General features: G+C 31.3%; 2 protein-coding genes across 2 annotated transcripts; one reads left to right on the top strand and one right to left on the bottom strand.

Moving 5' to 3' along the window:
• Nucleotides 1-7845: 7845 nt before the first annotated feature.
• LOC143915787 (beta-alanine transporter-like) lies at nucleotides 7846-10964 on the bottom strand. Its single transcript, XM_077436598.1, has 8 exons — nucleotides 10552-10964; nucleotides 10207-10477; nucleotides 9769-9967; nucleotides 9437-9695; nucleotides 9116-9365; nucleotides 8662-9044; nucleotides 8409-8587; nucleotides 7846-8333 (listed from the first exon to the last, which is right to left on the bottom strand). The coding sequence occupies exons 2-8, from the start codon at nucleotides 10404-10406 to the stop codon at nucleotides 7923-7925; spliced, it is 1881 nt and encodes a 626-aa protein (XP_077292724.1). The 5' UTR covers nucleotides 10407-10477; nucleotides 10552-10964; the 3' UTR covers nucleotides 7846-7922.
• On the top strand, nucleotides 10960-12727 carry mRpL52 (mitochondrial ribosomal protein L52). Its single transcript, XM_077436599.1, has 3 exons — nucleotides 10960-11754; nucleotides 11986-12137; nucleotides 12227-12727. The coding sequence occupies exons 1-3, from the start codon at nucleotides 11721-11723 to the stop codon at nucleotides 12404-12406; spliced, it is 366 nt and encodes a 121-aa protein (XP_077292725.1). The 5' UTR covers nucleotides 10960-11720; the 3' UTR covers nucleotides 12407-12727.
• The last annotated feature ends 484 nt before the right edge of the window (nucleotides 12728-13211 follow it).

Genomic DNA, 13211 nt, shown 5'->3' with positions numbered 1-13211 from the left:
ATAAATAATAACAATTGGTATACCAAATTTAAAATAGTTAGAAATTATTTGTATATATGAACATGTGTTCATAGTACATAGGACAAATTATTGAAATTTCCTGTAATAAATAAGTGGAAATAAAGAGACGTATGAAATTAGGTTGGAGTGCATTTGGGCGAATGAATGCCGTTTTCAAATCTAAAATGCCTGAAGAAAAATATGCGTCTCTCAATGTATCTTGCCAGTGATGATGAGAGATTTTCGGGTTTGATTCCGGAATTAAAACAATGCTTCCCAATTACTTTCATGTCACGACCCCCTAAATCTGAAAGAATTAATTCCCGGCCCTAAAAAATTTTTTTTTTTTAGTTAAAAGGGTTATTTGGCAGTAATTATTACAATTATAATACACATATTTATATTCGGCACAAAATTATAGGAACTTGCTTAAAAACATTTTTTTAAAAAAAAAACTATACACACATGAAACAATTTAATGCGATAGATGAGGTCGCATGTTTTTACATAAAAAATCGATATCGGGTTCAATGTCAGAAATGCTAACTCGCAAAGCATCTTCCAAAGTCTCCGTGGAAAGACATAACCTTTGTTTATTTTTTAATCTAAGTAATGACGAAAATGCTGTTTCGCATAGGTACGTAGTCGCGAAAGGAATAAGAGTTACCAGGGCTTCTTTTCCAATAGCAGGATATTCTTGCTGTCGCCTTAACCAGAATTCTGAAATACTTTTTTCATTAAATTCCACTTCAAGCAAATTATCTGATCTGATATCGATCAACTCTTCTTGGGCTGTCCACGTAATATGAACATATTTTAAGGACTTGGCAAATGGTGCTCTTATCCAATTGTTCCTTTCATCCTCATTCAAGTTTGGGAAATATTTTTTGAAAAATAGTATCGATTCGGCCATGTGATCAAGTATAACATTTTTCACTGAAGTCGACAGTGATATTTCATTATTCGTGAGAAAATCATTCAAACACGAAAACATCTCCGTGCATTCTTGACTAATACCTTTTGACCACAAAGAAAGCTTTTATTGGAAAGTTTTCATATAATGTGTTATTATTTAACAGACTTAAATATATACATTCCCTAAATATGTAATGTGGAAAAATATTCATAAATGAATATTTTTACTTTCTACTTAATATTTTCGCGGCCCCCGCGAGAAATCCTACGACCCCCCAGGGGGTCGCGACCCCCAATTTGGGAAGCACTGGAGTATAGGATATGGTTGGTAGTTGCCCAGAATGGAAGTGTGTTGGAGAGAACTTCCATCTTCTATAAATGATGATGACACCAAATTTGGTCTACTATCTCATAACTTAGGTCACGGATACTTTTTGAAAAAGATCAAAGAGCTATAGAAAATGTTCTGTTAAGGTTTAATCATTTACAATTTTGACAAGTTTAACACTATGAAATTCAAATAATATTTGTTTGGCGACTTTTTGTTTGATGTTTATTAGTAGGTTTTATTGGATGTTTCATAAAAATAATCCGATCTACTTTTCCAATTGATTCCCTAATATTAATTAAGTAGAATTCATATTGATTTATTCACAACTCTGTTTTTGACAACGAGTCAGGTTCATTAGAATAATGTATTAGGTTTATGAATGGTTTTTAAATTAAATTTGTTCGAATTATAAGATGTTTCATATACATATGTATGTTAGGTTGGCAACGATTTGTTGATTATGTAGTATTTTGTTGGTTGCCCAGGCAACAATGCACAAGTATATAAGGGGGCTAAATTGAAAATTTCGATGAAAAATTTATATAGAAAATGTATTCATGTAACAATATATGTATGGTATGTAGGCTAATTTTGTTATTTGGAACGTACATACATATATTGTATAACGTCATATTGAAGTTGCATGTAGTTTAATTTTAGTTGAGTGAATTTATTTATACAATACCTCCACGTCTACCGCAACGAGATGAAAGCCACTGCATTTTGTCAGCAAATTAAATATACGCTTGCGAAGACACTTTTATCACATTATAATTTATAACACAATAACTCTCAAGCAAAGCTTTTTACATAGATTATTATTAGCACCTTTGAAATTGATCAACTTTATATTTAACACTCCCGAATATTTGCACTACATATTATCGATATTTTCCACACGAATTCACAACGAAAGTTTTAAGATTTAACCACGAAACGTTTATTCTTTAAACGAAAATTTGTACTGAAAATAAAAAAAATGAATACCGTTTTTCATACATTAGATTTGAAATTATAATAAATATTTAATTGAAAAACTTGAACATTATATAAGGATGCATATCAAATTTTTTCAAATTCTATTTATGCCTCTAATTAAACCAAATATGCTGTACATTAGCCAGAAGTATGGCTCGGTGGTTGCGTTTATGTTTAACAGAGAGATTACTGGGTTCGATCCCGTGCTAATCTTTAATACTGCTGGTTAGACTTGGATATTTGTGACTCCAAGTCGATCGTTTCTTATCATAATTTGCCAATTTATCTGATCTTTATTGTTGAAACGGTTTCTCAAATTGGCAAAAATCATCCTACCCACTATCACAAATATCTGAATTTGATTTATGTACAATATGTAAATATTTTTTGTAAAAGTCTAAATCCATAGATATCTCAATGGATTAATTAATTGTTAATTTCGAGTTCTTCAGCCTCTCGAAATATGTACAGTGATTTATCTAACAAAAATGTTGCAATGTTTGTAACTAATTGTCTAGGAAGGCGCACTATCAGACCTTCCTGGTATATATCGATGTAAAATAAAAATAAAATAAATTAACATTAAAATAATATATAATATCGCTATTGTGTGTGTGCGTGCGTGCGTGCGTGCGTGCGTGCATGCGTGCGTGTATCTATGTGTGCGTGCGTGCGTGCATGCGTGTGTGTGTGTGCGTACGTGCGTGTGTGTGTGTGATAACGCGATAACGCTCGCTGTAATATAATAGTCGTATTGATTCGACATACATATGTACGTCACAGCTAAAAAACACTGCCAAGAAAATGTACTAATATAATAACAAAAGAAAAAACTTATATATATATATATATATATATATATATATATATATATATATATATATATATATATATATATATATATATATATATATATATATATACTGTTTGCTTCTATAACTTCTATATTAATTCTGCGCGCGCACATTAATGCGGGAGGAAAAGCCGGTTCCTCTTGTTCCTGTTGTATCCTGCTCGCGCAAATTAAGTGAGGATACACGTGAGTATGTACCGTTTACCAAGCACCCTTTTTTTTATCTTTCGACTTAAGATCTTTCCATTTTCGATCTTTGCCTTCCGATATTTGGTTTTCGTGCATTTCTAATTCGTTCCTTTGGGGTAGGTAGACCAGGCCTGGGCAAACTGCGGCCCGCCAAGTATTTTGGTGCGGCCCGCGAGCAAAATTCAAAAAAAGTTTACTTTTTTCTGATCTAAAAATTTTTTTGTTGATTTGTCAAATGTTTTGTCGTTTCTGACATAAGATGTAATTCGAATTTGGGCCAAACTACACTACAAACTTTAATGAGCAATTATAATCAATATTAGAATCAATCACATGGTGCTCGATAGCTCTCGACGAAAGTAATGATCGAAAAGATACCACACTGTTATTAATTTTCATACCCGGATTTAACTCGAAATTTTAAATTATTGAAAAGTTGTTGTCATTGGAATCACTTAAAGATCAAATTTTATCCAGGATACAATTTGCGAAAATTGTCCTGATTACAATTTAATTATAATTTGTTGTATTATATGTACATCAACAAGTATTGTATAAAAATGTGTTAAAAGTTGAACATGTGACATCTTGTATTATTAAACTTGTAAAAATTTAATACGTTCGAGTGGCTTTAAAAACAGACAATACATTGCTTTTCTTCAAGATATTGAATCTGAGTTTATTTATCATAATCATATTCGATGGCTAAGCCTAGGAAAAATACTTCGACGAGTATGGGATACAAAAGAAGAAATTTTTCTATTTTTAAAAATTAAAAATACTATCGACTTTCCTGAATTAACTTATAATGACTGGCTGTGTGATTTTGCATTTACTTTGGACATCGTGAAACATTTAAATACTTTCAACACAGTGTTCCAAGGGGAAAATTTATATGTCCATGATTTGGTGAAAAGTTTGAATGGATTTAAATTAAAACTACAACAATTTCTTCACCATTTATTTATTAAACGGGTAGATCACTTTTCAACCATGAAATTGCTGAAGATACCAGAAAATAAATTTGAAGAATATGGTGAAATTATCAACGATTTAAGTGGTGATTCCATGAAGATTTGGCGACTTCCGAAAAATTGATATAGGCTTGGCAATTATACGAGATCAATTGCAATATATATTGATAGCGTATCGACGGAGATATAAATTAAGATTATTTACAGTGGGATGCTGATTTAAGGGAATTACACCGTCATGAAGAAATTTTACAAAGCCCTAATACGGAAAAATTCGACAAACTTAGAGATTTTGCTCAAAAAATGCTGGTGGTTTTTTGATCAACTTACATATGTAAACAAACATTATCAATCGTAAATATCAATAAAAATTCTTTACAATCAAGCATCAAAGATGAAAATTTACAAGCATTTTTAAGAATTTCAACTACAAAATTTTCTCCTGAAATTAAAAAACTGTTAAAAATGTATTATAAAACGGTTTCATTCGTCAAATTAAATTATTTTTTTGTATGAAATTTATAAAAAATGATGTTTTAATTCCTTTCACGATAATGAATAATGTACATATGTATATCTAAAAATAGTATTTTACTTGCGGCCCGCCGCTCATTTTTAATTTCCAATGTGGCCCTTCATCCAAAAAGTTTGCCCAGGCCTGGGGTAGACCCATGTATGTACATATGTACATTTTATCTCCTTTTATACCGTAAGCTTTGTATTATATATCTCAAATATGAATTGAAAAAAGGCAATTTCAGATATTAACGATTGCATCCCGCGGGTTTATACCGTTGGTTCCTTTTTTCGGAAGAAATTTCATGCGTGCTGAATAATTCATCGTCACGTCCCTCCAATTACCCGTCGTTTCCGACGCGTCGTGCGATAATGTGCACATTTTGTGGGAAGAGATGTACAGATGCGGGGGATGAGGAGGACCCAGTTCACCGTTTGGGAGTCGCTGATCACACTGGCGACGACCGGAACACAACCTGTCGATTATTCGAAATCCCATCGGTACATTAGACACGTGGACCGGTCGTTACCATGCCTTTGGACCCCGCTAAACCCTTCATTTGATAGTTGCAGAGACACCACGTTCCGATTTTAATGCACCAACAGTGCTCCCCCGCCAAAATTCCACATCTGAGAATATAGAAAAAGGGTCGGCTAATACCTAAGTGAAAATGTCTAAGGGTCACGTTGTATATATGTATATATTGTATTATACATAATAGACTTTGTTCACTATTTTGTGCAAAGCAATGCTCGTTTACGTAGACGTGTGTTAATTCAAGTCTCGTCTCAACAGCTATTATATCATTCGACTCAAATAATAAATCATGACTTGTCGTGTGTTAGCAGAAATGATAACCGACATCCACTGCGATGTGTTAATAATAATTAATAAATCTAATAATGTTTTTATATGAGTGTGTTGTATTAAAATGGCTGTATGTATGTATGTACATATGTACATACACTTATGTATATGTTTGAGAATTATGCATTGAATAATGAAAATGTGCTTTATTAAAATGAAGTGTGTGTATGTGTGTTAGGATGCCTGTCCCTGTTATGATGCCTAGATTTCAATATCATACCTTAAAACACTACTTTACTTTAAAAACAATTAATTGTATATTGCTTTTCTGAACAAAAAATTAAATTGCCTTCAAAAATATTTCCCTCAATATGTACCAATATCTGTATCTATATACAGTGCTTATATCTATTATTATTTATCTTTTAATCTCACAATTCATACTAATAAAAGGGGTGTATTTTCTCCCCTCGAAAAAGTTATGTATTGACGAGCCCAATATGTTATTGATTTCTATAATTATTATTGATCACCAATACATTTCAATGTACATATGTACATATATTTTTCCCATTAAAAACATTTCAATTTAAAACGCGATAATAAAATGCGCCTTCATGAGATAAATACACTGTACAAATATAAATAAAGTGTGTCTGTATGTACATATGTGCAGAGTTTAATATACCATAACAATATTTTAACCTTGATATAATTTATATTGATGAATTTTTTTATCATTCTGGAACTATGTAAAAGACGTATTTCCAGGTTATATCTTGTATGTTTTGACATTATAATACAATCAATTCTGATAATTTCAATCGATGAGTGAATCATAAGCTATACCTAAGTATTAACTTAGTAAATTAAATTATTTTGTATATTAACAGCTAGAAATGTCGATCCTTGGTTTATTTAATTACATTAAATGATTTTGAATTTCTTATTAATACAAGAAATCATACAGTGTGTGGGGCAAAGAAATGTTATAACATGGAGTATATAATATCGACAATTTGACTCGAATTTTATTATAATCTTATATTAACAACATATATTTTATCGTTTTTCCCGAATTTGCAGATGTAATATTCTTTCTTTCCGGTCCAAAATACAAAAATCATGAAAACACGCACGATTGCATAAATTTGATGAACGCCAAAAACAGCGAACGGCGAAAATTGAATAGCGACCACCGGCCGTTATAGCAATCGTTAACTTTTATCGATGGAGTGGGAAAAATATTCGAATTTTGCGTTTATTTAGCACTGTATTTTCTGTTTGTTTTTCCCAACGACATCAATTTCCCGGACGTTTCCGGATTTGACACGTTTGATTGGTCCTTCTGTTTTCATACCATCATAGCGTACAAAACTGCATGCCACGGGTGAATGTATTTGTATATCAAACACAGTGCTACATATTTTGTATGTATTTATGTACATACATATGTACATACATGTATATATATTCATGAAAGTTGAAACTGAACAGAGTCGGTTGAACAGTTGACCCAATTCATAGCATATTCGATTGACATATCGTTGCATTTCGTAATGCACTACCATTATAATTAGAGTTCATTAAAATTGACCATAATACTTACTCTGCTATTTAAATCGGCATATTTAAGACCATGTATGTAAACGAAAAGTAAAATTTAGTTACATATTTTATAATACGACATTATGTTATTATAAATTAATTTCATCATTATGTAAATATCATCATCTACAGCCATTCACCACCCACTGTTGGATGAAGGCTTCTCCAACACGCTTCCACTTGTCTATGTTTTGCGCAAATCTCACCCATCTCACCTAATTTATTTTCCTAATTTCGTCTACCCATCTTCCCTGCGGTCTTCCTTTTACCCTTTTACATTCTCTCGGATACCATTTAAGTACTTATTTTGTCCACCTTTCGTCCATTATTTTAGCCCATTGCAATTTTAATCTCTTTACTCTATCCACTATATCCAGAACCATTGTCATACTTCTCACCCACGTATTCCGTTTCCTATCTTTCCCCCTTATGCCAAGCATACAACGTTTCATACTTCTTTGAGTGCATTGTGTAGCAACTTGGCTTGACTTTGTGTAGCAACTTGGCGTTCAATGTCGAAGTTTCACATCCATACTGGCAAAACAAAGATCTTTTTCTTCAGAATATATACATACATATATATAAATACCTATATATAGCTATATACATATGTCCATACATGTTGTATTATATTTTCAAATAAGGAGCATTCATATGTAATAAATTATATTTAAAACATTGAGATATTATTATATTATAATAAAATTCCATTTATAAATAATTAACATTAGATGCAATTAAACGTACATTCTATTGGTTATCATTTATAAGTTCAAATTCACTCTGTATTTGAGCTCTCTTTAGACTTTCAATGTTTTTCTTATGTTCAAATTTCTCTGTGGGCTCAACTCCCTCTTCACTATTACCATTATTGTCTGCTTTAATAGTTGACAAATTGTCTGTATCACATTTACAAGAATTCGAATTGTCAATTCTTAATTCAATTTGTTGAAATTCTATAGAATCCTTCTCGGTCTCTATATCTTCTAATGTTGTCGGTGGTTGACAGCAAAAATCAATATCCAATCCCATTTCTTCACCGTCTTCCAACGTCTGTGGAAGATGTTGATGAAGTGTCTCTGGAAGCAGAAGACTAGCTACGCCTCCGGCCACCAAAAGAAATCCCATTATTAACAACGGCAACACCATCATATCAGCACCCTTAAAATAGAATCACATTTTACATTTCATTTGTTTACATTTTAAACGCAATATTATAAGGATATTTATAAGTACCAAATAGTTCACTAAAGGTATAATTATTGGTCCCAGCATTCCAACTACAGAACTTATACTCATTCCGAGACCACGCACTACTGTAGGATATAATTCTGAAGCCATCAGTGGCAATACAACGAAAGATGATGATATACCCATTTTACCCACGCAATATAATGTTAACATCACAGCTGTATCTATAAAATATAAATGTACAAAAAAAAATGAATGTAAATCATGATTACATTATGTAACTATGATAATCATTTACCATTTTGAACTAGAAATGTGGCTAAACAAGCTGTTCCTCCGACAACCATGCTTATGCAAAGAGTCCATCTTCTACCCAATCGTTCCATGGAAGGCCATAGAAATAAATAAGTTGGTAATTCAACAGCGCCAGCAAGGAAAAAGTTCAAAAATTCATCTCCTCCAAGAACAGGAGCATAATATGACAATCCAACGTACACGCTAGTATTCGTAAACCAAATAAAAGTTATAATTAATGTTTTCTTACGCAAATTTGGAGTTCTAAATAAGTCTCCAACGCCATATTGACGTTCGTGTAAATTATTATTCTTTTTCATATGCTCCGCTTCATACTTTCGTTTAAGATGTATCATGTAATTCGCTGGTAGTGATTTTCCATTAATTCTAAAATGTGTATTGAATTAAATTCACATAATCTAAAAATTCATATAATTTTATAAATGTCAAATACATACCTTGCCATAGTTTTTAAAATTTTCTCTGCTTCATCGAATCTTCCCCGAGCCAACAACCATCTCGGACTTTCAGGCATTAACCACCAATAGAAGAAAAAACATATAAATGGGAGGGTGGTTGCAAGTGCAAGTTGTCTCCAATCTCGAATTAAATATACTACTCCAGCTAAAAAAACCAAGCCCAGCGAATATGCAATATTTGATACGATTGTACAAAGAGTGCGATGCTTTGGACCCACCAGCTCAATAGCTAACAAATATAATAAAATATTTTAACACAATTATTTACATCAGTCCATATGATGTTAACAAATATACAACCTAATACGTATGGTGTAGCCAATATTGCGGGTACTGTAAATCCTACTCCGATCCTGAAGATAACCCAAGCTATAAAATTTTGAGAAAATGCTGTTGCAACTCCAAACGTGCATTCTATCAACAAATAAATAAAAAAAGATGGTCTCCTTCCAAGACTATCTTGCAAATATCCAAATATGTAATTTCCTATTATTCCACCAATTCCAAAAAGAACTAGTCCCAGTGTTGCATAAAAATCTTTATTGCATACTAAATCCCACTGAAATGATATTTTAAATATGTAAATTTTAATTATTAACTTATATTTTGATTAATAATGTTAAAAATCTCACTTCAACTACTACAGTATTTTGATATGTTGATTTATCATATATCCATCCATGTTTACAATCTAATGTATTTTTAGTGTCGGGTCGATTTGTAAGTATATTTTCTACGAATACATAATTTTCAATTAAATCTGTGTAGTTCAGGTCGTACATTTTACATTCTGAATAGTGTAATCCTCCATCACGATACTCGGCAGGTATACTGTAATGTGCAAACATACATTACAGTCAGTCATTAGTATTATCTTTATAATGCTTACAATAAATTCTTAACTCTAATTTATAACTTGTAAGATTACTACAGTGGCATTTATATTAATACTACAAAAATACTGAATTTTAATTTTCTTTCCATAATTAAAATTTTTTGTCATATAATTTTACTAATTTAAATAATTAAAAAAATTTTAACTATTATTAAATTATAAAATGCGTACCAACCTAATGTTTTTTGAACTTATGTGATCCAATTTTTGAAGTTCGGGTACTTTGCACCAATGGTCCGGTTGTGCCGCCATGAACAATTGAGAATACGCATGAAAGCTACATGGCAAAACGGCTGGCAAAAGTACCAAATAAATTACCAATTGCTGATAACTTCCAAATTCACCTACATCTGCCAGTATCGCATCGAAATCCATAGCGATAGTTTTAATGTGTACAACAGCGTTCTCCAAAAGACATCATGTGACTGAATAGATCCGAGTTATGACTGAAAAGACGAAACAATCATCTATAATCAAACTGTTGTAATTCAATTAAAGTTCCGTTTATTAATTGGCCAACCTCAAAATGCCAAATTGAAATAGAAGGATGTTCAAACATGAATGAGCTGTAATCAGGAAATGAAATTATCAATTTAAGGTCCCGCAGCTCCATAAAAGATACAGCTAACTGAATAAGTTGTAAATAACATTCTTCTTCAGTTTGTCAACACTTCTTATTCTCAACAGTGTTATTATTCACATAGTGAGATATCGAAATTGCACACTATATTTTTTCCCCAAAATATACATATGTCCTACTTATTCTACGTACATATGTACATATATGTACTTATATGTAATATGTATATATGTATGTACGTATGTATGTCTATTAAGTAACTTTTGAACTAAAATGCATTTTGACAAAACAATTACATGAATTTCTAGATACATAATACTGTACGCGTATTATGATTCTTTAACCATGATAATTAAAATAATTTTTGCGTACTAGATCAGTTAACAACTACATTTCGACGACTTAGTGCATAGATATTGTATGTCCATTTTTGGATTTGTATCAAATTTTAAGTTTGTAGATGCTGAAATAGTTCAGGCTTTTCCTTTCAAGGTTATTTATGTGGTATATATACAAAACACTTAGATTTTACTAATTTAAACTTGAATTTAAATTAAAACTCAAATATGTGGCAACCCCAAGGTACTGGCCGTAAAATTATCGGTTGGCCAGTGCTTCGCCGGTAAACATTTACTTCCTTCCCGGCTGTCGAAATTAATAGTGTTGCATTACAAACACAACCGTCTCACTCGCCCCACCCCCCATAAATAAAATTAAACTGTTAATTTTGCTCTTGTAAAAAATTATTTAATTTCTATTCACCAATCAAAGATTTTTGTCCTTAAGATGTAACTAAGCGTATTAATTAATAGCGAACAGAAACTATTGATATTAATTTAAACGAGCAGGTGTAACATTATGAATATTAGAGACTCTATATAATATTACAGGATTCATACTTTAGCTTTAAGTGTACTGTTTCGTATAGATGTCAAATTATTACTATATTATTTTTTAAATATTGTAGCCACCTCTCTACTTACTTTTTGCTTTTATTTGAAATTGTGAATATTGGTTACATTTTACATTTTTTAAGGCACACTGGCGAACAGGTGACATTACAACTGACAGTTGCTACATTCTGTCTGCACCCGCTTCTTCGTTTCATTATGGATATTTTGAAATGTTTTAAGCACTTTAGAGGTATTTTCTTTATATATTTGAACGTTGAAAAATATTTGTATATATTTAAAAATTGATTCCGACATTTCATTACATATTTTAAAAGTGAGGAATATAAATCATAACCTGAAACCTCATATAACCTATAAGTATATATTGTGTGCTGAAAGCTTGTTATCAAATTCAATACCTGGTATATGCGTTTTAGAATTCTTTCTGACTAATTTACATTATTTCATATTACATTTTCAGTTTTGGCCCACCGTCAAATACACACTTCTTCATTGAATTTATCTAGAGAGTGGCGACGGAAAAATGGATTACCAATCAATAAAACCTTGTATGGTCCTCTCACAGATTTACCTGATTACACTTTCTTGGATGGAAGAGTAACTCCCATAGGGGTATTTATCTCAATTTTAAATTTTAAAATATTTTGCATATGAATTTGTATTTGTAAGTATATTTAATTGATTTTTTATTTTACATTCAGTCACGCCAAAGAAGTCGTATTTTAAATGAACAAAAAGTTACCGAAAAAATTATTAAACTCACTAAGCAGGTCGATTTTGCAAAGGATCATTATCAATATAAGCTGGAACAAGAAGAAGCAAATAAAAAAGCATTGATAGAGAGGAGACTAAAGAGTAAAGGTCAATCTTTCTTTAAATAGAAATAATAATCTAATGATATCATATAAGTAGTATTGTATTTGAATTTGTTGTATTATAGATAATGTTAAAATAAATTTTGTAAACAAGTATATACATAATATAATGAAGCTTTTATTTCATATAATATTAAGTTCTTTTCTTCAATGGCATGTAATTCATTGTATTGCAGAGAGATTTCTTCTATAAATATTGTACACACATGGGTTTATTGGTGGGTTTGGAACTTTTTAAGCTATCGTAAATTTTTTAACATTAGATCTTGATATTTATATAATATTTTGGCTATCAGCATATATGTATTAGGTTTTTTTGAACTGTAGTTAATATTTTTTACTATGTATGACTTCTTGGTCAACTGAGCATCAGATATACACACTGACACAAACAAATACATGGCAGTTTAATGAATGGTATCTAGTCGTCGCTAACAGTTTAAGTAAAGTAACAGCACGCAACCAGTGATTGGCGTTACATTGAAAAATATATTGAATTTGGAGGACACTCCGACAAAAACAATGACATTTAGTTATTTGGAAAAACTAGGGTTGGTTTTCACAACGATTGCAATTTTTAACGTTTATTGCAATGTAAAAACTACATATAAGGCAATGGTCCGTAACCTTTTTGATGAATAGAAGTTTTTTATCTAAAAGGAACTGTCTGATGAATTAATTAAATTAAGTCAATTAATTAATCAAAGAAACCCTAATTTATTATTACACATGTGCCGAAAATACCCTTTCCTGGAGTGCCTTCTCTTTTCAAGGTTTGAGGACCACCGTTTTGAACCCATCTCGGTCCCGT

This window comes from Arctopsyche grandis, chromosome 8 (genome assembly GCF_051622035.1).
Source record: "Arctopsyche grandis isolate Sample6627 chromosome 8, ASM5162203v2, whole genome shotgun sequence".
Classification (NCBI taxonomy): Eukaryota; Metazoa; Arthropoda; class Insecta; order Trichoptera; family Hydropsychidae; genus Arctopsyche; species Arctopsyche grandis.
Note: the sequence above shows the minus strand (reverse complement) of the source record. Positions and strands in the feature narration are given on the sequence as shown.